This window comes from Dendrobates tinctorius, unplaced genomic scaffold, assembly GCF_039654945.1.
Source record: "Dendrobates tinctorius isolate UK_male_01 unplaced genomic scaffold, ASM3965494v1 ptg000081l, whole genome shotgun sequence".
NCBI lineage: Eukaryota > Metazoa > Chordata > Amphibia > Anura > Dendrobatidae > Dendrobates > Dendrobates tinctorius.
Genome location: NW_027361749.1, coordinates 2,774,126 through 2,799,216, shown reverse-complemented (window position 1 = coordinate 2,799,216; position 25,091 = coordinate 2,774,126). Strand labels below are relative to the sequence as shown.

Sequence of the window (25,091 nt, the reverse complement as noted above, 5' to 3'; positions counted from 1 at the left end):
GAATAGAAAAATAACAAGGCTTCGGGGCTCAGAGGTCCTTACTTCAAAAGCGTCATTACCGCTTTCTGTGTTGTTGAAAGCCAAATTGTTTCAACAGAATTTATTCCAGCAAATATTTTCACAAGGTTATAGCCGCGTTGTAGACGTTCTCCATAAAAGCCGAAAGCCTAGCAGGTATCATCATGGCGCAGTGGTTAAACGTGTTAAGGCAGCTGGTACTCCTGGCATTAAACGTCATATCTCAGCATGGCAATGATACACAGTTTAAGCAGGATTGCACTGTTCTTTAAAGCGCCAACAGGATCTTGACACAATTACCCATGCTACTTTATGTCTTGTAGAAAGTGCAACGATATACGTTAATAATTCAAGCCACAGACATGGAAGGAAATCCAACATTTGGTCTCTCAAACACGGCAACGGCTGTCATTTCTGTGACAGATGTCAATGACAACCCTCCGGAGTTCACGTCAATGACTGTAAGTATAGATTAGCAGTACCTGAGAAATACTGATGTGAGGCCAAGACAAAAGTTATCTGCCTGGAAAGTATATGCAAACTTTGCTTTGTTCTGTATTACTTTGTGTAAGGGAAAGTCAAATATCATGTATATATAAAGATATAATATTTGTTCATTATTACATATATATATATATATATATATATATATACATTGTTTTGAATTAGAATGTGAATCTTATTACACTGCTGATACATATCTTGTTTAAAGGGTCAGAAAACTGGCTATGTTCACATTGCATGTGGGCACTCATGTGGGCTTGTTCGGACAGGAAATCCAGCGCTTTGGGTATTAACTTGGGCTGGTGTATTTCTTTCAACTATATTGGAAAGCATAGTCAGCAGTTTTTTTCAATGTAATCTGACAGTAGAATGTTGTAGGGACAAAGACCTTGATTCTAGTGATGTATCACTTACACAGCTCAACACCCAGTAAAGTATAACCGTCCCACACCACTGACTAGAAGCTCTTTATGTACATTGTATAGTAAGTGAAAGCTGCTAATCAGTGCTGAGGGCGTGGTGGGACTACTAGGCGCGAGGCTAGTTGTCCTGTACTTATAATCTCTTGTTGATAAAACATTGGTTGTATAAAAAGAGCAAAACACAGCCCACTAAGTGACACGTCACTGTAATCAGGGTCTCTTCATGCTGCTCTCAGATCACATAACGAAAACCTGTTGATAGATTCCCTATAAGGAAATCAATTTTTTTATGGTTGGCATCAGTGGCTGATAAATTTAGCTCTATGGCAATAGGTAAACCTAGATTGTCCACATGCTTATCATTATTTGTATGGCTGCAGACCATTAATACAACTAGGATGGAAACTTCAAGGAAACTTGTCAGCAGTTTTGGCCAATATAAGATACGGACACTGCCTTTCAGGGCTTATCCACAGCATTCTATAATGCTGTAGATAAGCCCCCTATCCGACCTGCAAGATAAGAAAAATAAGTTTTATTATACTCCCCTGGGGGTGCTGTCCGGTCCAATGGGTGTCACAGGTCCGGGTCCGGCACCTCCCTTCTTGCGATGCCGCCCTCCTGTTGCCTCATTGCTCCCCGGCATCACGCTCATGCGCAGGTGTACTTCTCTGCTCTGTTGAGGTCAGAGTAAAGTACTGCAGTGCGCAGGTGCTGGGAAAGGTCAGAGAGACACCTGCGCCCTGCATGAATTTGCTCTGCCCTCAACAGGGCAGAGAAATACGCCTGCGCAGGAGCGCGATGCCGGGAGCGATGAAGCAACAGGAAGGCGGCATTGCAAGAAGCAGGGAGGTGCCGGACCCGGACCTGCGACACCCATCGGACTGCACCGGAATATAGAATGCTGTAGATAAGCCCTGAAAGGCAGTGGCCATATCTTATATCGGCCAAAACTGCTGACAGGTTCACCTTAACCTGCTTTTACATTGAAAAATAATTGTGATTGAACTTTCTTAAAAATGCTCGCTCCACAATTATCTTGCAGGATAAATAGGCTGCCAATCACCCAATAATCAAAATTCTCATTCTTTGGATGACATTTTCTTTTGCGCAACGCAAAAAATGACTGTTCTCAGTTGTGCATAGTCCTGTGTAAACAGGACTTCACTGCTGAGAACATTGGAAGCCTATGCTCACTCAGCCATCTATTACAGATCCCTCACTGCTCATCATTTGCTTTGGTCTGCCTATGTAAACAGGCATTCAGACGACTGCCGATTAATAAAGGTTTACCAATCGGCGGTTGTATTGTGCGCCGGTCAGTTTGTGTAAACGGACTCAATCACTTAAGACTCCTTCAACCTTTCTTGTAAAAGCTGAAATACTTTGTTTATTAGGTCTGTAGCAATCCAAAATGGTTTAAATATTATCACGTGGCTCACTTAGCCTTGTTCTTTGAATGTCTGGTCCCTTTTTGATTCCAGTTATTATTTCCGAAAGAAATATATGGTAACTTAGCAGACGTGCCTTTCGCACCTATTTAGAAATACCTAGGATTTTTTCTTATCAACAGTCTTGGCATTGCTTTTGCATTTATAATTGCACAGAAACACTAGACTAAATCCTCGAGAAGGAAATCCTCCTGATGGTGCAGATTTCCTTTAATGCAATCATAAGGATATGGGCATGAAGAGGGGGATTCATGCGATAACGGTTTTTCACACTTTATCAGGTTCTATTACATATTTTTTTGGCTGTGATATTTAGTATACAGTAAGTGTGACCTTACCCGTAACCGCACATCTGTGCTTCCTTACTGTAGACATGCTAGACTACACTGCTAATTCGACGAACACTCGAGAATTAAATCATTGTCCTAAATAGCTGACTGCATTGAGAGATGTGTTTGGAGCATTACGGAGACTGAGATATGCAGTGAGAGTGCCTGGGTGTAGTGCTGGATGAGAGGATAAGTAGGGTGAGGAGCACAAGGTGCCAGTGACATCGTCCATGCACCTGATGCTGGTCATTATACGGTCATGCAGATCCAGAGATGAGAAGATTGCACCTTCTTCTATTGCTTGTAATTTGCCCCCTTTTCCTAGACAGTGACACCTTCATTTACATTGCAGCAAACTAATTGACCCTCATCTACTCCTTGCGGTTATTATCACACTAAGAATTAGGAATTCTGAATTTTTCATTTCAGTCTCTGAAGTTGTCATCAGTAATAAGTGAAAATTCACAGATCTACTGGAATTTGTTAATTATAATGGAATGAAAAGCTGTGAAACTGTTTTCCCCTAAATTCCTGTGGAGACAAAAATCTGACTTTAAGATATCAGAAATATCGGGGGGGGGCGTGGCCTGAGCGGCATGTGAGGAGGACGTGTGCCCGCTGAGCTCCCGCATATTCCTGCTTTATTCAGCCGTTTCGTCCCCACAGCACGGCTAGTATAACCCCTGGAGGCTGCACCGGAGTCGGTGGACACCGCGGGGCACCGGAGATTGCCGCTTCACCCCAGGATATGGGGAAAAGAGGTCAGAGAAGGGTGGCAGGAGAGGCTGGAGCGGGGAGCCAAGATGGCGCCGCCGCCTCAGCGCGCGCTTTGGAGGAGGCCGCAGAAGACAGCGCGGCTAGGAACAGGGCAGTGGCGGCCAGGCTGCAGCGCTTTGCCCGCACGGCTGAGGCAGAACAGGAGTCTCTCCAGGACTCTGATTTGGACCAGGAGACTGTGGCAGAGGACATGAGCCCGGGAATGGGGGAGGAGGAGGAGGCTGCCCATGCCAGAGAGCAGGGGGGGAAGGGAGCTGAGCCTAGTTGGAGTGATCTGGTGGAAAGAAATAAACAACACCTCACAGCCTTGCAATTACAAGTTCCAGACGAGCCCACCAACAAAGATGTAATGCTGGCAGTGGTGCACTGTGGGACTGCGATCTCACATGTCCTGACGCAACTGGGCTTTCTGCAGGAGTCCATGCAGACTGTGCGACATGACCTGCACAGTGTTAGAGACAGAACAAGCCAGCTGGAAAAGCGTATGGGTGCTGTGGAGAATTCTGCCTCTGACTCAGGACAGCATTGTACAGAGCTCAAGAAGGATATGGCAGCTGTCTGGGCTAAAACTGATGACCTTGAAAATAGATCCAGACGGAATAATGTTCGTATTGTGGGCATGCCAGAGCGTTGTGAGGGAAAGAATCCTACTGCCTTCATTGAAACATGGCTTAAAGAAACAGTAGGTGAGGACAATCTAACACACCTGTATGCAGTGGAAAGAGCACACAGAGTCCCGACTCGGCCCCCCCTCCCTGGTCATCCACCAAGACCTGTGCTGGCTAAAATCCTTCATTACAGGGACAGAGACGCTATCCTTAGATACTCGAGAGAACACCCTGACCTTACAATGGAGGGATCCAGAGTCTCCATTTACCCGGACTTTTCGCCGGAAGTTCAGAAGATGAGAGCGAAGTTCATAGACATCAAGAAGCGTCTGAGAGCCTGCGGCGTCAAGTACTCCATGTTTTTCCCGGCTAAATTGCGTGTTGAGGCCTGGAATAAAAGCCACTTTTTTCTGGACCCCAGGGAAGCCGTGGACTGGTTGGACCTTAACGAGCGACAATTGAGGAAGGAGAGGGAGGAGCAGGAATGTGGCTGATGGTTTCTCGACTTGCTTAGCTGTTATGGAGTCATGCGGTTGGAGTCTGCGGTCCTGATGCAATGGACTGCCTAAGAAGTTATATTTCTATCTATTCTTTTATTATTCTGTTATATGCTGTTCTTTTTTTAAGAATTTGTGGTCCTTGTGGGGCCTTAATCTGAATATGGATAAGGGACAATGCAAAGAGCTGTGGGGTTGTATCCTGTCAAATGCGGGTAGTGAACAGGAATTGAAGCGCCTGCTGAATGGGGTGGAAGGGTTCGACAGTACCCTTACTTGTTGCACCCTTGGTTCAGCCCAAGGAATTGTTGGAGGGTGTTTTTTGGGGGGAGGGGGGAGGGATTGGGTTCAAAATGTCCTTTGGCATGCTTGTACATTTCAATATTGGCTATGGTACGGCCGGGGGGGAGATGGTAGGCAATATGCTATGGTACGATAATGGCTGATCTTAAGATACTTAGTTGGAATATCAGGGGGTTGAAGTCGCCAGTAAAACGACAGGCCATATTCTCCTTCATAGCGAACCAGAAGCCGGCGGTTGTTTGTTTGCAGGAGACGCATCTCACACAGGAGACGCTGGGAATCCTGGATAAGAGATGGGTACAGGCGGGCTTTCACTCTACTCATTCCCAATACTCTAGGGGGGTTAGTATATTGATTCACTCCAGGACTCAATTTAAGTGCCACCGAGTGGTGGTGGACACAGAGGGGCAATTCGTCCTTTTATCTTGTACAATCTTTTCCATCCCACTGGTTTTGACGTCTATATATGTACCTCCGCCTTATAGCAGTAGAGTTATCTATAAAGTTCTGGCCATTCTGAGAGATTTTCCGGGGGTTCCGCATTTGGTGGTGGGAGATTTTAATAATATTCTGGATTCACACTGGGACAGGGGTAGCCATGAACCTCTGAGGCTGGGAGGTAATCTTACGCCATTTGGGGTTCTCGTACGGGAGATAGCTTTGACCGACTTGTGGAGATGCCGTAACCCTGGCGTCCGTCAATTCTCGTGCTTCTCCTCTACTCACTCTTCCCTGTCTCGCATTGATCTGGCCCTGGGTGATGATCTTATGCTGGGTAAAACTTTAGAGGTTAAATATTTGGCGCGAACGGTATCTGATCACTCGCCTGTTTCAGTCATGCTTAGGGGGGGTGGGAACGGGAGGAATGATAGACCTCTCTGGCGTCTTAACCCGTTTTGGCTGCAGCTAATCGATAAGAATGGTGGCTTTATCCCTGAGTTGCAGGAATATCTTAATCTTAATAGAGGCTCGGCTTCTGTTGGGATCGTCTGGGAGGCCTTAAAGGCATACTTAAGGGGAATGTTCATACGAGAGATTTCTAAAATAAAGACAGCCTCCAGGGCAAAATCACAACTTACATTTAGGGAACTGGAGGATGCGGAAAGGGCCCTTGCAACGCAGAGCACACCTGCCACTCGGAAGCGATTGGGGGAGGCGCAGTCAAAGGTGACCAAACAGACATTAGAGGCGGCGGCGCAAAAACGGCTGTTTCAATCTACTCAGTATTTTGAGAGTGCGGAAAGTGTGGGGCATTTGCTTTCTGTCGTGACATCGGCACAGAGAGGGTCGGCGGTTATAGCGGGTCTTCAAGATGTGAATGGGCGACTGCTCACTGACGCACCGGGGATTTTAAAAATTCTAGAGATATTTTGTGCTGACTTGTATTCCTCACATGCTAGGGCCCCGACAGAGGATGTTGTTTCCTTTTTGGAGGCTGCCAATCTCCCAAGGTTGACTCCTGAGGACAGACGCTCTCTAGATAGACCTCTAGGTCTGGACGAGTTGGAGGAGGCTCTGGGAACCATGTCCAATGGTAAGGCTCCTGGGGTAGATGGGTTGCCAGCTGAGGTATACAAGCGGTATAGAACGGTATTGCTCCCTGCTCTATTGACAGTGTTTAATGATAGTCTGGAACGGGGTGTTCTCCCACCGTCTATGCGAGAAGCTGTCATTGCCGTGCTGTTGAAAAAGGATAAAGACCCAACTCTGCCTGCGTCGTATAGGCCCATCTCCCTGTTGACTCTAGACATTAAACTTTTAGCGAAGGTCCTGGCCATTCGACTCTCAAAGGTAGTAGCTGTGTTAATACACCCTGACCAGACGGGGTTTATGCCCAACAAATCGACGGCTATGAATATTAGGAGATTATATCTGAATATGCAGGTGAGGCCTGATAATGCCGGGAAGAGGGTGGTTCTGTCCCTAGACGCCGCTAAGGCATTTGATAGTGTGGAGTGGGACTATTTATGGGCGACGCTTCACTGTATGGGCTTTGGCCCGGGCTTTATTGGCTGGATCAAGCTCTTGTACTCGGAGCCGAGTGCTCGGCTGAGGGCTAATGGTCAGTTGTCTGACCCTTTTTCACTTCATAGAGGAACAAGGCAGGGATGCCCTTTATCCCCGCTGCTGTTTGCTCTCGCGGTGGAGCCGTTGGCCTCGAGGATAAGATCGGATGCTGGCATAGAGGGATTCCGGTATGGGGAGCATGAGGAGGAGGTAGCATTATATGCGGACGACCTGTTATTATTTTTAGCGGACGCGGACAGATCATTACAAAACACGATGACACTTCTTGGGGCGTTTGGGGAGGTCTCGGGTCTGGTTATTAACTGGGAGAAGTCTGCGCTCCTCCCACTGGACTCAAGCTCCTGCGATGTGGTAGGTGTGCCGGTTGCAACGTCCCTTCAATATTTGGGCATAAAAATATCCAATAAGCTGACAGATTATGAGAGTCTAAATCTTGTCCCGTTGTTGGACAGGATCAAACAGAAGGTTAAGGCCTGGGCAAAGTTACACCTCTCTGTAGTGGGAAGAGTGAATCTGTTGAAGATGGTAGTTATGCCGCAACTCTTATATGTCCTTCATAATTCCCCTGTCTGGCTTCCTCAGAACAGGTTTCATAAAATTAATATGATTTTTAGAGAGCTCGTTTGGCTGAAACAAGGCGCGAGAATTAAACTTGAACACTTGCAAAAACCTAAGGATGAGGGGGGACTTGCGTTGCCCAACCCATGGCTTTATTTTTTGTCTTCCCAGTGCCAGCATGTAGCAGGAGGGATGGAGGGCGAGTTGGCGGATTTGGTGGGAGGTCAGAAGATCCTTCAATTTTTAGTGGGACGGGGATCACTGGTGTCGAGTCTGGAGTCGGGTAGATTTCGATCTCTTGCATCCAGGTTTCCTACGGTGCTTCTAATGGTGAGAGTATGGGATAAGCTGAGGCAGCTGAGAGGAATACGCGGTCTTACAAAGTACTCCCCCATATGGGACAATCAGCATTTGCCATGTATGAAAACGCTCAGAGGCTTTGCTCACTGGAGGCGGATTGGCATATGGTGGGTGTCGCAGCTGGTGGAGGGAGGGGTTTTTAAAACTTTCGAGCAACTGGGACGGGAATTTCCCCTCCAACGCTCTATGTTTTATCAATATTTGCAGCTGCGTCACGCGTATATGGTGCAGAGCAAAAAAGTTGACCTAACCATACACCATGACGTCCTTATTCATAGTCTCGGTATGCAAGGGTCCACCAGAGGACTGATTTCAATGGTGTATGGTGGCTTACTTGGACAGGTCCTGTCAAGGCATCCTATTGGCGCACTGATAAAGTGGGAACAACAGCTGGGTACGATATCAGTGGAGCAGTGGGACTCGATTCTACAGATGATTCCCAGATTGTCTCTTAGTGAGCCTGGCCGCCTGTCTCAGCTATATGTCCTCTATAGGACATACAGGTCTCCCGAATGGTTGTTTAATAGAGGGTTGCGGTCGGATTCAATGTGCCCCAAGTGCACAACAGATAATGCGGACATTTTACACATGATGTGGACATGTTCTTGCCTGCAGATATTTTGGATCGTGGTCCTTGGCCTTATACACTTGGTCACGGGACAGGATATTCCCAGGGACCCCATGATTTGTGTTCTGGGTTATGTTGATGAGGTGGGAGGGGATCAATATCTTAAAATTGCTGTGGCCAGAATGCTATTTGTGGCCCGAAAGCTGATAGCTTATCACTGGATTTCTGACAAAATCCCCTCAAGAAAAGAATATATTAATAGGTTGAACCAAATATTATATAGGGAAAAGTCTGTGTATCTTAGGAGAGGTGTGCCGCATATTTTTGGGAAAATATGGGAGGGATGGTTGAAGATTCCCAGCCTGGCAGCCTCGAATCTTCTGGATTAGTGGGTGGGCTTTGGAGGTGGTCTCCTGTCGGTTGTTTCTTGCCTTTTCTCAAGTGATTTGGCTGTGTGATACAATTGGGTTTATTCGCTATGTACCAGTCCATGCCATCGGACAAGGGGAGGGGGGTGTTATGGGGGAAGGGAGTGTTTGATAACATGTTGTAAGTTGTACATGCCTGTCATTTCCAAAACTTTTAATAAAAACTATCTGATTAAAAAAAAAGATATCAGAAATATCAGAGACATAACCACAGCAATAACAAAATAATTTTTATATAGCGCTAACATATTCCACAGCACTTTACACATATTATCATCGCTGTCCCCAATGGGGCTCACACTCTAAATTCCCTATCAGTATGCCTTTGGAACGTGGGAGGAAACCAGAGTACCCAGTGGAAACCCACACAAACACATGGAGAGCATACAAACTCCTTGGAGATGTTGTCTTTGGTGGGATTTGAACCCAGGACTCCAGCGCTGCAGTGCTATCCACTGAGCCACCGTGCTGCCCAACAGTAACACATAAACACATCAGATAGTTCTGTGGTCCCCAAACCTGATTGATTCTTCCTGCAGCCGCTCACTTCTAGTAACTGGGGCAGTGCACACTGATTGACAGCCGGCTCTACAGTGTGTGTGCATGGAGCTGTCTGTCAATCAGTGTTCCAGGCCGTGATTGCAGCCGTACGCACAGTGTAGTGAGCTGTGATTGCAATAACCCCCTCCCCTACACCGCCCCAAAATGAGCAGCTGCATGGGGGAATTATAACACAGTTGGTTTTGGTAAAAACCCAGTACTTTGGTAAGTTAGGAAATGAGCATTTCACACATTATATATATATATGCTATTGAACCCGTTCTACGCCCGGGTGGCGAGAATTTATGTTGGTATATGGTCTCCATCCTGGTATGTGCTGCTTCCATCCTGTGCCCTAATCTTGTCATGTGCTGCTCCCATCTAGCGCCCCCATCCTGCGGCCCCTTCCTGTCATGTGGTGCACCCATCCTGTGACCTCATTCTGTTTTGTCCACCTCCATCTTGTCATCCTGTTATGTGCTGCTCCCATCCAGCGCCCCCATTCTGTAATGTGCTGCTCCCATCCTGCGCCCCCATTCTGTAATGTGCTGCTCCCATCCTGCGCCCCCATTCTGTAATGTGCTGCTCCCATCCTGCACCCCCATTCTGTAATGTGCTGCTCCCATCCTGCATCCCCATCCTGTCATGTGGTGCTCTCATCCTGCGTCCCCATTCTGTCATGTGCTGCTCCCATCCTGCACCCCCATTCTGTCATGTGCTGCTCCCATCCTGCACCCTCATTCTGTCATGTGCTGCTCCCATCCTGCGCCCCTATCCTGTCATGTGCTGCTCCCATCCTGCGCTCCCATTCTGTCGTGCTGCTCCCATCCTGCGCCCCCATTCTGTCATGTGCTGCTCCCATCCTGTGCCCCTATTCTGTAATGTGCTGCTCCCATCCTTTAAAATGTGGGCGAATTGTGGGCGTCAGTTACATATTTAAATAAATCAGTGATGTGAGCAAAGGGGGAATAGGGACACGGGGACACTGTCGCGTCGGAATCATTTTTTTGGTGGGCGGAAATGCCGTGATGTCAGCAGAGGGCGGGTTGTGGCGCTGGAATCGGCGCCTGCATAGTCCGAGCTTTCCGCCACCATTTTGTTGAAGACACACTGCAGTGTGTCTTCAACAAAATGGCGGCGGAAAGCATGCACTGCGCAGGCGCCGATTCCAGCGCCGCAACCCGCCCTCTCCTGACATCACGGCGAGACCCCGCGGCAATATGGGATCGGTAAGTTGTTGTGCCAGAGATCGCTGTATGCGTTCAGTGCTTACACATAACGCGATCTCCTGGGCCACACTCCTCATTCCCAGATGCGTTACTCTGTGGGGTCCAGACTGCGCAGGCGCGTCGCGCTTACGCAGTCTATAAAGGCTTCAGACAGAGTGAAACTCCTAGCATTATATTACAGATAGATATATATATATATATATATATATATATATATATTCCCTTTTTTAATTCCCCCCCCCCCCAGGTGATAACAGCAGATTTGGGAGGTTGTTGCATGTAGAGTGCCATAAGACTTCATTGGGAATACTCTGTCTCACAGTCCACTGTCTGGATGGATGCTGCTTGTATTGAAACCGACATAATCGTTTTTTCTCTTCCTTTACTACGTGAATGGTCGTTACACATAGAAATAACGCAAACACCTACTGAGGACAATCTGATTATTCCAGCATATACTTACTATGTATCATCTACAGCCTGAGGACAAAAGGTTAAAGGGGACCTATTACTTATATATGGTTATGTGATTTACTTAGCCACCATAGAAAAGAAAGGGGCTGCCCAGGAGTACAATATTAATAACCTCTTCTGCAGGATAGGTCATCCATATTAGAACAGCAGAGGTCCGATATCTAGCATCTGCGCCGATCAGCTGAAAGTAGGTCCCACAGCTACTGGATGTGGAGAGCTCCGTACTCCATTTAGTGGCAGTTCTTGGTACTGCAGCTCAGCTCTCATTCACTTTAATATTTGGATTTTAGTTATAGCCATGGGATCTCATGTTCAGAAGATTTATGGGAAGATGCTATGGGTTTAAAAAAGCTCAAACCTGAATGCAAGGGTGTCGGGTTATTTATGTACTGTGCTCACTCCTATAAATTCCCTTTTTTTAAAAGCATGATTTACACTTTATTGAATATATACAGGTTTTTTTTATTTGTATAGGGCCAATGATTTCTTAAGGAAAGCAGAAAACCTTTTCCAGGTGAAAGAACAGTGAAGCGCGGATATGATCACCGTAACCTTCATGGCAGAAAATGTGAACTTTTGCTTGTTTAAAAGTTTTCCGTCCAGCAGTATAGAAAGCAAAGCGGCTCTGTCCCTGAAGATCACTTCTAAAGGGAAACTTTGGCAAGAAAGATCTTTAAGGGATTGTTTCTGAAATTTTGTGGCCCGTAGGTGTCACGAGCTTCAATGCAGACTCTGCCTCCTTTACTTTTTCCCATGATCAGCAGCCATTAGGAAGTTGCAGCATGCTGTGCTTCTTGGCAACAGTGACAGTAATAGCCCTTCCTAAAAGACGGCCCCATAGGGCTTTATTCAATCTTTGGTGCAGTCATTGTGAAGTATGAGTGATCTATAAGACTTTCTCTAATGTCACATACATCTGTCTGACCTCTGCCACGTTGGCGCTGCACCCGAGAAGAAAGTGTAGGTTTTATACCATGGAATTGCATAGAAATTACAGAAATACAAGGGCTAATAAGCTCAGCTCAGATCTTTCTACAGAAAATGACCCTGAGATGCTTTACTGGTGCTTTAAATAATTTCCATAGATAGGGCATCAATCCTCTGAGAGAGGCCAATATTTCTTTATTATATGGTCCTAAAGTGTGTTTATTATTTTGTCATTCATTTTATAGCATGTTGGAATGAAATGTATTAAATGTCTTACAGGCGACTCATACGGGTATTTTATTTTTGGCTAAAATCTTCCAGCTCCGTCATTTAAAGGCTTTGAATATAGACAGAATTTCTATAGAAAACAAACTTCAAGATTTGGTTCTAAATCTACAAAAATTCTTCACGGGCCTACATTCCTAACGATGTTAATAAAAGTTGAAGAATTAAAACATTTTTTTAAAGAACATTTTACCTTTAAAATCACTTTTTTTGGAAATTATATTATCTCACTCTTGAAAAATCAAAGTGCAGGCCAGTCGGTGTCTTTCTTCTGTCACTTGCTTCTGCCTGTTGTCAAGTATATTCCGTCTTATCAGCAGATACAGGAAAGAGGGACATGTCTTTGTCTTTATTTCTATCAGGCTATATCAAATATATTAGAACAGACTTTCATTCAAAGCAGCAAACTATTATGCAATACCAGGTGCAGTGTCATGATACCAGTGCTGGGTGACCGGCACTTCTGGGGTTAATTTTCTGATTGCAGTGCAGACTCTCACCTGTACACCTGGGACCTATTAGGGTGGCCTCTCATTGGTTCTGGGGAGGCTTCTTATAGCCTCAGGAAGCTCCCATCCCTGTCAGTTATACTCTTGCCCTTGGCATTGTGTGGTGACCCCTGAGTGTGTTAGTGCTGTGTTCTGGTTGCTTGATTCTCTGTGTATGACTCGGTCTGTTCTCTGGATATCGCTTTGGATTCTGCTTGGTACCTTCTATGTCCGTTTGGTTTTCGATCTCTGCTTGGCCCTGACTATCCATTCTGTCGCATCCCTGGTACTGTATTGATATCTTGTGTATGACCTTTGGCTTTGTCTGACCTCCCGTCTGTTTATCCCTCCCGTACCTCGTTTGCCTGTATTGTGCCTGATCTCTGCTTTGCCCGACTGAGTTTTCTTCCTCCTTTGAAAGCAGGGCGCTAAGCCCCGCCCCCTGGCAGTCACATGACCGTTCACATGACCGTAGGTCCTGTGCCGGCTTTCTAATATTCTACATTCAGGTCCCGTACATCTTTATTTTCCTGCTGTTCTTGTCCCCAGGGGTCCCTACGGTGCGGGTGAGTCCCTGCTTAGCGGAGGCTGTGCGCCGGCGCTGTCAGGACCCTGACATTATAACTGACCATTAAGTTTTTTGGGGGGTTTTTATGCAGAGAGTTATGGATCCCATACAGTCTCTGGCTGACCGGATGAAAAGTCTGAGTCAGATGTTTCAGGGTTTATCCCTGGAGCAGCAAGCTCTGGCTCGTTCTCAGCAGCAGGTTTCTGAGACAGTGCGGGGAGCTCTAGCTGCTGGGTCTCTGGGGGCTGGGTCGAGTGATGTTGTTTTGGTGTCCCCAGAACCACCTGTTAAACTGCCTGACTTTTTTTCTGGAAACCAAAAGGAGTTCAGGGTCTTCATGGAGGGGTGCAAACTTTTTTTAGTTTGAGACCACGTTCCTCTGGGGATGAAAGTCAGAAGGTTGGGGTCGTTATCTCTATTAAGAGGGTCCCCACAAGCTTGGGCTTTCTCCCTTTCTCCCACTGCCCCTGAGAGAGTGTCCATGAATGCATTTTTTGAGGCCCTCGGGCACATTTATGATGAGCCTGACCGAGTGCGATTGGCAGAGGACATGGTGATGAGTGTCTGTCAGGGGAAACAATCAGCTGAGTGGTTTTGTACTGAGTTCCACCGCTGGGCCGCAGAGGTCTCTTGGAACGACGCCGCACTCCGAGGATTCTTTAGCAGAGGCTTGTCCGAGCGGCTGCAGGATGCCTTGGCGTTACATCCCCCACCTAACTCTCTCGAGGACGCCATGACCCAGGCCGTCCGGATGGACTGCAGGCTGCGGGCCAGAGGGGTGATGCAGGTGGAAACTCCATTGTTCCCCAGTGGAAAAGAGACTGCCCCTGAGCTCATGGATGTAGGTGCCCTCTCCCTGAAGGATACGGAGAGGAAATGCCGGAAGGACAAGCAGTTATGCTGTTACTGCGGTAAAACGGGACATTGGAAAAGGGGAGTGTCCTGATTGCCCGTCTTCAAACCCGGTCGGCGGGAAACGACTAGGTCTGGGTAGTCAACGGGGAGACTGCTCAGACCCTCAGGTACCCTTTTCCTCGTTTTCTAAAGTGTTACTGCCTGTGGAACTGTTTGTGGACGGTAGTTCTTTTTCCTCTACAGCCTTCGTGGACTGCGGGTCATCGATTAATCTCATTGACTCCCAATTGGTCACACACTGTAAGATAGGGACAGTTAGGCTCAAGGTTCCGATCAAGGTGATGGCCGTTGGCTCCTCTCCCCTCACAAAGGAGGGAATTCTCTTTATGTCTGACTTGTTTTCACTCAGAGTGGGCGCTACTCATGTGGAAAACCTAAGTTGTTTTGTGCTGGACAATCTACCTGCAGGGTTGGTGTTGGGCATGCCCTGGTTACAACGCCATAGCCCAGTTATTAACTGGAAAACGGGGGAGATTGTTCAATGGGGGTTTAATGATTTTGAGTTATGTGATAAATCCGCACTGCTGGTTGAACCTGTTAAATCTGTGTCTGTATCATCTGTCGAGCTGGAAGGTATTCCGGAATGCCTGAAGGACTTCGAAGATGTATTCCCCGAAAGCGAGGCCGAGACGTTACTGCCACATAGACCCTTTGACTGCGCTATTGAGCTGGTCCCGGGGGCTAAATTACCTAAAGCCCATCTGTTTAATTTGTCCGGTCCTGAGCGCTTGGCTATGAAGGAGTACATTGCTGAAAGTCTGCGCAAAGGACACATACGTCCTTCAGTCTCACCTGTGGCGGCAGGTTTCTTTTTTGTAAAGAAAAAAGATGGCGGGTTACTTCTCTGTCTCGACTTCCGGGAGCTTAATCAGATTACTGTACGGAATACGTACCCCCTTCCGTTGATTCCCAATTTATGTAACCAACTATCAGGGGCAAAGTGGTTTTCTAAACTGGATCTTCGGGGGGCATATAATTTGATAAGGGTCCGAGAGGGGGATGAATGGAAAACCGCGTTCCTCACGACCGAGGGACTATTTAAAAATTTAGTCATGCCGTTTGGTCTTACCAACGCGCCCGCCATATTTCAGAATTTCATCAACGTGGTATTCTCGGATCTCATTGGTCGTTTTGTCGTTATCTATTTAGATGATATTTTGATATACTCCACCGACAAGCATTCTCATTTGGAACATGCACGAACAGTTCTCCAAAGACTGAGAGAAAATCATCTGTATGCCAAATTGGAGAAATGTGTATTCTGTGTGCGAGAATTGTCTTTTTTGGGGTTAATTGTATCCGGGGAGGGTTTTCGCATGGACCCCAAGATGGTGCAGGCCATTGCGGTTTGGGTGCAACCCCGAGATCTTAAGGGTCTTCAGCGCTTCTTAGGGTTCGCCAATTATTACCGCAAATTTATCCGGGGGTTTTCGCAAGTGGTCAAACCTCTCACGGATCTAACATGCAAACGTGCGGATGTGAGAAATTGGTCCTCACTCGCAAAAGAGGCCTTTGCGACGCTGAAAAAATGTTTTATGTTTGCTCCTGTCTTGATACAGCCAGATCCTTCCAAGCCATTTGTGGTGGAGGTGGACGCCTCCGAGGTGGGGGTGGGGGCGGTGTTGTCTCAAGGGCCTGCCACTCTAACCAAACTCAGCCCATGTGCGTTCTTTTCCAAGAAGTTCTCTGCTGCTGAAAGAAATTATGATGTAGGCAATAGAGAGCTTCTTGCGGTTAAGTTGGCATTTGAGGAATGGAGGCACTTTTTGGAGGGGGCAAGTCACCCGGTTACTGTGATCACTGATTACAAAAATTTGTCTTACATCGAGTCTGCTAAAAGATTAACGCCCAAACAGGCCCGTTGGTCACTTTTTTTTTCTCGTTTCCAGTTTACTATTACATTCCGTCCAGGGTCAAAGAATGTCAAGGCTGACGCCTTATCTCGTAGTTTTCACCCTGTGTCTGTCCCTGAGCCACCTTCCTCCATTCTGCACCCTGGGGTAGTGTTAGCAGGGATCTCGTCTGAATTGGAACAGGAAATTGAGGGGGCCCAGTTGCTGGCTCCTGCGGCCAAACCGGAGGGCAAGTTGTCGTTGCCTTAAACTCTTGCAAGAGTTCCACGAATCCAAGTTGTGTGCTCACCCTGGTATATCAGCCACGTGACTGGCGGTGGCTAGGATCTTCTGGTGGCCTACTCTGGGTTCTGATATAAAGAAATTCATTTCTGGTTGTGGGGTCTGCGCTCGTTCTAAAAGCTCCCATATCCTGCCGGCGGGGGAGCTGATGCCCTTGGAAGTTCCCAAAAGACCGTGGACCCATCTGTCCATGGATTTTATTACCAATTTTCCCTCTTCCAGGGGTAATACGGTGGTATGGGTAGTGGTGGACAGATTTTCTAAGCAGGCTCATTTTGTACCCCTGTCCGCATTACCTTCTGCTGAGATCTTATCCAGATTGTTTGTGCAGCATGTGGTTCGCTTGCATGGGGTACCCCTGAATGTGGTGTATGATCGTGGTGTGCAGTTTGTGGCTAAGTTTTGGCGTGCTTTCTGTAAAAAATTAGGGATATCTCTGTCCTTTTCGTCTGCATACCATCCTGAAAGTAATGGTCAAACGGAACGTACTAATCAGTCTCTGGAACAGATCCTCAGATGTCTGACTTCTGCTAGACAGAATGACTGGTGTGATATACTGCCGTTGGCTCAATTCGCCTTCAATAGTCAGGTGAGTCAATCCACTGGTATGTCCCCTTTCTTCGTCAACTATGGGTTCAGTCCTCATTTTGGTGAGTTTTCTCGTCTGGATTCGGGGTGCCCCGGGGCTGAGGACTCTGTTCAGAGGTTAAAAGATACATGGGCAGAGTCCAGCGGCGTATATCTAGGCCTCAAGGCAGGTATAAGTTTTTCGCGGACAGGAAACGAACACCTGGTCCCATATTTCAGGTGGGAGAGAAAGTTTGGCTCTCCACGCGAAACATTAAGTTAAAGGTTCCGTCAGCCAAGTTGGGCCACAAATTCATTGGCCCGTACAGGATTGTGGAAAAAATCAACCCGGTAGCGTACAGGCTGTGCCTTCCACCCTCTTTCAAGATCCCTTCCATAGATCTCTACTGAAGCCGTTTGAAGCAGTCCGGGGAGAATCCGAGTCCCCTGCTCCTCCGGTTTTGGTTGAGGGACATGTGGAATATGAGATTGGTCACATTGTAGATTCTAGGTTGGTACGGCGGTCAGTACAGTACCTAGTTCATTGGAAGGGATATGGGCCGGAGGACAGGTCCTGGGTGCCGGCCCGGTTGATGCATGCGGATCGTCTGGTTCGGGCTTTCCATGCTAGGTACCCGGGCAAGCCTGGGGGTCCAGAGGCCCCCCGTTGAGAGGGGGGTACTGTCATGATACCAGTGCTGGGTGACCGGCACTTCTGGGGCTAATGTTCTGACATCAGTGCAGACTCTCACCTGCACACCTGGGACCTATTAGGGTGGCCTCTCATTGGTTCTGGGGAGGCTTCTTATAGCCTCAGGAAGCTCCCATTCCCCGTCAGTTATACTTTCGCCCTTGGCATTGTGTGGTGACCCCTGAGTGTGTTAGTGCTGTGTTCTGGTTGCTTGATTCCCTGTGTATGACTCGGTATGTTCACTGGATATCGCTTTGGATTCTGCTTGGTACCTTCTATGTCCGTTTGGTTTTTGATCTCTGCTTGGCCCTGACTGTCCGTTCTGTTGCATCCCTGGTACTGTATTGATATCTTGTGTATGACCTTTGGCTTTGTCTGACCTCCTGTCTGTTTATTCCTCCTGTACCTCGTTTGCCTGTATTGTGCCTGATCTCTGCTTTGCCCGACTCTGAGTTTTCTTCCTCCTTTGAAAGCAGGGTGCTAAGCCCCGCCTCCTGGCAGTCACATGACCGTTCACATGACCGTAGGTCCTGTGCCGGCTTTCTAATATTCTACATTCAGGCCCCGTGCATCTTTATTTTCCGGCTGTTCTTGTCCCCAGGGGTTCCTACGGTGTGGATGAGTCCCTGCTTAGCGGAGGCTGTGCGCCGGCGCTGTCAGGACCCTGACATGCAGTACATGCTGAGAAACGAGAGTAATGAGAGTTCCAGCACCTCTAGTGCAGGCAGAACGATGAAGAATAAGAACATTCAAGTGTGTGCCAAGTTGCATAGCAGGAGAATAAGGGCAGTTCCTGCGATCTTATACTGGTATGTGCATCAGACGTAATGTTAAAGTGTTGCAGGGGGATGAGTGGAGCAAGACTTTGGGACTACATTCCACTATATTTTTAGAGGTCAGCTAAGCTATCAGTGACATGTCTGTAGCCAGCTCTGCATATTGTTTCCAGTGACCTCCCAGCGAATAATTGCAGAAATAGCTTCAAAATTAAATTGAACTCCATCCCATCATAGGACGTAACATCACATCCTGCGTTGGATGCGGATATATGGAGAGGACCTTCACTCCATAGCTGCACCTCCCTAGTAAAATTTAAAAAAGCAATTAAAATGTATGTACCCCAAAAGAAGAAAAGTAATTGAGCTTATATAAAAAGTTGTTCAAGTTTGTGTATGATCATTTGTAAAATGATATTTTAGGGACAATTTCTGACAGATAAAAGATAATACATTCTTTGTTTTTTCTATGTGTGTAACCATGGGATGAGTCTGCATCCCTTTACCAAACTAGAGAAGGTGATCTCAGTGAAATAATCACCCAGTCACGTGTCCCAGAGTCTGGTGTCCAGTGTCAGAGGGGCCGTTATGGGGCACACGCCGTAATCACTAGGGGATCTGTTCACTACTTGCTTTAGGGCCTCCTGCGGAGAGCTACTTCCCCAAATGGAAGATCTGATCAATATGCTCAAAGTGCATAGCCTCGTTTTATTTTGGACGTCTCCTATAAGGAATAATTGAGTCATAAACCATGAGGAATAACAATAGGAAAGACAATCAGATGGACCAAGAGAAAGAAGAAATGCAATATGGCCAGCTGAAAATGGGATAAGCAAAGTGGTGGAGAAAGCATAAAAGAGGGCAACTCGTAAGTTGCTATGGGCCGCTGTTCTAGTTTGGTATCTATATTTTAGGCTACAAGTCAAATTAGGCTTTATGAATGGTGGTGTATTACTAACTTGTGCTATTTATACAGATGTGTTCTTCCTTCATTTTCTTCTAGTTCAAATATACCGAGATAAATAGTGTGAAATGACCAGTTCTGGAGAAAAACAACAACAAAAAAAACATGATTTCCAGATATTCTGTTGGGAGATACTTATGCCTTATGTGGCCACTCAGTGTCATGTTGTAAGAGTGTATTGAATTTGTCTTGTAAGAAATTAAAGTTCTTACTGCAATTAGCGGGGAAGTTATAGACTCTGTAAGAAAACAAGAGCTTGTCATAGGATGCACATTACATTACAAGCCATAGAGTCTTTGGTCCAAGTCATCAGTTTTCTACAGAATTTTGACATAAAACTATTTGAAATTACACACAAATTTTCCGCACTAGTAGATTTTGATACATTTTGCAACTTTTACCATTTTTACATCAGCTCGATCTACTATTTGGAATGTGGACGAAGCTTCACCGGGAAGGGACGTAGCCAAGCGCGGGCGGCAAATTCATCAGAGATGCGCCCGATTCATCAACAATTGCTCACCTCTTCTTGAGGTTGATACTCCGCACTCCAGTGTACTGTTCACCAAGGTTGGCGTAAAAAACGCCAGTCTCGATGAATGGGGGCATTCATGTCCTGGGGCAGGGTTGTTCCCCTGCTTTCACTTCACTTCTCCATGAAGGCTGCTGGGGGTTTGCAGGACGTCATTGACTTCAGATAAAAATAAATGAATAGATATTTTTACCATTTGAATTTCTAATGTCCCATGCTGTATTCATTGCCATTCTATAAAGAGTTGTTTTTTTAAAAAAAAAATCTATATCTTTTGCTTATTATTAAAGTGGTTTTATCTTTGATTTGATTTAGATCTAAAGGTGAATTTGCCTAAAGAAATCCTTCAGAAAGTATTGATTACAGAATGAAACAGACTTTTATCAAAGACGGCACCTTACACTTGTGAATCTCATTTGGCGCACAAACCCATTGAGTCATATTTAGACGGAGGATCCTCCGGATGACATTTCGGTGGATTGAATTAGGAGCTAGCTTCAGAATGTCTCCCCATTTGTTAGCACTCTCTTCTTTCAACCATATTAAGTGCAACCATAACTAATGTTTTACAGACTAGAACAGACATTGAGGGCCGGTTGAGGCTTGCTTTTCGTCTTTAATAAAATAAGAAGCCCTCAATCAATAAACCACATCTAATCTGTCTGATCTCCGAGACAGCCAAACAGAAGGAGATGGACTTGATTCTTCCTCTTCTGTCCTTCATTTTTTTTTTTATTTGCTGCACTCCCTCAGTCAAATCCATTCCACAGCTGGTCTTTTGAAGGGTCACCCAGTTTAAACCACTAAGCTTCTGATTTCAGGGTTTGTAACAAAATCTGCTTTCAAGTTTCAACCCCTTGAGTGCCATGGGGATTATTATTATCCTTGTAAAGCTGTAATATCTTAGGCATAGACTTATGACATTGCATTAATGTAAGTTGAAGTAGAATGATTTGAATGTTCTTAGTAAGTGTCCGTATTACATACACACGATTATCGACTAGTGAAAATCTGAATTTTTAACTTTCTTTTGTAGCTCATTAGATTTTCTTGTAGCCATAGGGAAATCAATGGCCAGTGTAACATTGTGATTTTATATTGATCTTTGCTGGATCACTTATGCCACTCTGCTACTTGTGTATGTATTTTGCACACATATATGTTAAAAACACTGGTATAGAGTCTACATTTAGGTAGCATTTGATCGAAAATTAGTGGCAGACCACTTGACTTCTATCAGGCCCGTAAATTGGGGACCAGTGCTGTTCGGCACTGTTCCTTCCCATCCCTCCCCAGCATCATCATTTCTTCAGATGCATTTACTATTGCATAGATACTATACTATTGGATAGACTGTCAGCTCCTTCTTCTACTTGTCAGTGCATCTGAGTCCTAGAGCAGCAGGCACAATGACGTCACTACATTGCACCTGCTGCATGGAACCTCAGTCCACACATTGCACAGACCAGAGCAGCTCACTGAGGGAACGGGAAGGGGTGAGTAATCTATTTCTTATTAGGCTGTACTTGTAGATGGTGGTGGGGTGTTTGGCTATCATACTCTGTGGAAGCCATCATATTGTGAGGGCATCATATTGTGTGAGATAGCTATGGCAGTCATTATACTTTGTAGGTGGGATATCTTACTATGTGGGGAATCATCATACTGTTTAAGGGACTGTGGGGACCATCATACGGTATGGGGAGGTTTGGGGGCCATCAAGCTGTGTGAGGGAGTTGAAATGACTGTGTGAGGGTCCATTATACTGTGTGGGGTGCTGTGGGAGCTTCACACTGTTTCTGTGGGCCATCATACTGTGTGGGGGCTATCGTACTGTGTGGGGGACAGCGTGTGGGGTGTCTTAGTTACATCATACAATAGAGGGGTCACTGTGGACATCATAAAGTGTGGGGGGTCACTGGGTGCCTCATAATGTGTATGATGGTGATTGACATCATACTGTGCTGGGGGGTTGAAGGGGCATCATACTGTGTTGAGTGCATTGTGGGGCATCCTATATTGCTAGGGCTTCTGTGTGCAAAATATTTCTTGCTAGGGCTATAGTGTTGTCATCATACCGTGCATATGGGATACTGTAGGGGAATTTATTAAGGGATATTGTCATGATCCAGGACGGGATTTCGCTTTGACCCGTCCTGGTTAGACTATGGGTTAATTGTGCTGCCTCTCTCTGGCAGCAGGAGGCTATTTAGTGCTCACTGGACCTGGGTCCGGTGTCAGTTATACTCCTGCCCTCGGCTGAGTTAAGTGACCTCTTGTATACGTGTGCCTTGTGCCTGATAACTTGCTTGCTTATTCGGTTGTGATCTGGTTCTGTCCCTGTTACGAGTTCTGCCTGACCCTCTTGTACTGCGCTACCTCTCGTGTATGACTCTCTGCTTGTGACCCGACTCCTCTCTGCTCGTCCCCTTGGTACCGCACCGCCCTCTTGTGTATGACCTTTGGCTCTGTCTGACTACCCGTCTGTTTGTCCCTCTGTACCTCGTTTGCCCGTACTGCTGTGACCTCTGTTTTGCCTGACTCTGAGATGTTGTGTGGTGTCCTGTCCTATCTGAATACAGGATGCCTAGCCCCGCCCCCTTGCTGTCACATGACCATGGGTCCCGTGCAGACTATTCAGTTTCAGTGTCCGCAGGTCCTATGCCTCTTTACTTTCCAGCGCTGACTGGACCCTGACACTATTAGCCTGAAGCACGCATGGTCACCTCTGCTGTCCTGCTCCCCAGGTAACTCTTAGTACTGCTTCTATACTCAGGACACGCGCACTGGCTCTATGAGCAAGTGCAGTGCGGTGTCTCTGACATTATAACTGACCTATATCATTTTTTTTTCTCTGCTCCTATTCACCTGTGTGTGTGATGGATCCTGTGCACACTCTTTCTGAGCAGGTTAAGCATCTGACGCAGATGTCTCAGAAACTCTTTGGAGAACAAAGAGTCCTGACTCAGTCTCAGCAGCTGATCGCTGACACTGTGCAGGGGGTTCTTTCATGGGGGGCTCGGGATGTTACATTAGTTTCCCCTGAGTCTCCGGTTAAGTTACCAGATACCTTTTCTGGAGATAAAAATGACTTCAGAGTTTTCAAGGAAGGCTGTAAGCTTTTTTTTTCCTTAAGACCACACTCTTCTGGGGATGAAAGTCAGAGAGTAGGGGTTATTATGTCTCTGTTAAGGGGAGCCCCCCAAGCTTGGGCTTTCTCCCTTCCTACCACGGCCCCTGAGCGTATGACTGTGGATGCATTTTTTGAGGCCCTGGGGCATATTTATGATGAGCCTGATCGGGTGCGTATGGCTGAGGACAGGCTGATGAATGTTTGCCAGGGGAAACACTCAGCCGAGTGGTTTTGCTCAGAGTTCAGACGCTGCGCTGCTGAGGTCTGCTGGAACGACGCCGCTCTCCGGGGGTTGTTCCGTAGAGGCCTGTCTGAGCATCTGAAAGATGCCTTGGCTCTCCACCCCCCACCTGATGCCCTGGAGGAAGCTATGACACAGGCCGTCCGAATGGATCGCAGGTTACGGGCAAGGGGAGTGATACAAACCGAGACTTCATTATTCTCCCAAGGAAGGGGAGCCAGTTCTTCATTGAAAATCACGGAGATGGGAACCATCAACCTTAAGGAGGAAGAAAGGAGACAACGGCACGTGAGAAAATGCTGTGTTCACAGTGGCGAGTCTGGACATTGGAAAAAGGATTGCCCCTCCCGGCCACTAACCAACAAGCGACTGAGCCCGGGTGATTATCGTGGAGGTCACCCAGGCTCTCAGGTACCCTTTTCTGCATTTTCTAAAATGTCATTTCAAGTGGAACTTTGTTGTGGGGGTGTCTCCACATCCACTTCTGCCTTCGTGGATTGCGGTTCATCATTGAACTTTATTGACTCTGACTTGGTGGCCAGGTGTAAGTTAGGGACAGTTAGGTTGGAAACTCCGATTCACCTTGTTGCTATTGACAAAACACCACTGGTTAAGAATGACATTGTGTTTTGTACTGAAGAGTTTCTCCTTTAAAGTGAGTTCCTTACACCAGGAACGTATTTCATGTTTTGTAATGAACAACCTGCCTGCGGGACTGGTGTTGGGGTTCCCCTGGTTACAGCTGCATAATCCTGTGATTAATTGGGAATCTCGGGATATTGTTAAATGGGGTCCCTATTGCTCTGAGAAATGTCTTGTTTCTGTGTCTGTGTCGTCCGTGGGTCTAGAAGGCATTCCGGAGTGCCTGATAGATTATACTGACGTTTTCTCCGAAAAAGAGGCTGAGGTTTTACCACCACACCGCCCATTTGATTGTGCCATTGACCTGGTTCCAGGTGCTAAATTGCCCAAAGCCCGCCTGTATAACCTCTCGGGTCCGGAACGGGCTGCGATGAAGGAATATATTTCCGAGAGCCTCCGTAAGGGACATATTCGTCCTTCTGTTTCTCCTGTGGCGGCAGGGTTCTTTTTTGTAAAAAAAAAAAGACGGTGGTTTGCGCCCATGCCTCGATTTTCGTGAGTTAAATAAAATAACTGTGAGGAATACTTATCCCCTTCCACTTATTCCTGATTTATACAATCAGTTGTCGGGAGCTAAGTGGTTTTCGAAATTAGATCAACGGGGAGCCTATAACCTTATCCGAGTCCGGGACGGAGATGAATGGAAGACCGCTTTTCTCACTACTGAAGGGTTGTTTGAAAATGTGGTCATGCCCTTCGGCCTGACCAACGCTCCAGCGGTCTTCCAAAATTTCATAAATCATGTGTTCTTCGATTTGATTGGACGTTTTATGGTGGTGTATTTGGATGACATTTTAATCTACTCGCCTGATAAACAGACTCACATTGGTCATGTTCGGGCAGTTCTCCAAAGGCTCAGGGAGAACTGTCTGTTTGCTAAACTTGAAAAATGTTTATTTTTTGTTCAGGAACTGTCCTTTCTGGGGTTCATCGTGTCTGCTGAAGGGTATCGCATGGATCCTAATAAGGTGCAGGCCATTCTCGAGTGGGTTCAACCGTGTGATTTGAAGGGTCTGCAACGTTTCCTAGGGTTCGCTAATTATTATTGGAAATTTATGAGGGGGTTCTCACAGGTGGTTAAACCCCTCACAGACATGACTCAAAAGGGGGCCGATATCAAGAATTGGTCAACC

At 46.6% G+C, this 25,091-nt stretch overlaps 1 protein-coding gene across 2 annotated transcripts in view; it reads left to right on the top strand.

Annotated features, from left to right (window-relative positions):
- LOC141096860 (cadherin-2A) overlaps nt 1-25,091 on the top strand; it is a 369,191-nt gene that overhangs the window by 304,815 nt on the left and 39,285 nt on the right. For both annotated transcript variants that reach the window (XM_073583706.1, XM_073583707.1), the window contains one exon: nt 342-479. In XM_073583706.1, coding sequence (XP_073439807.1) covers nt 342-479 — 138 coding nt within the window. The remainder of the gene's footprint in view (nt 1-341; nt 480-25,091) is intronic.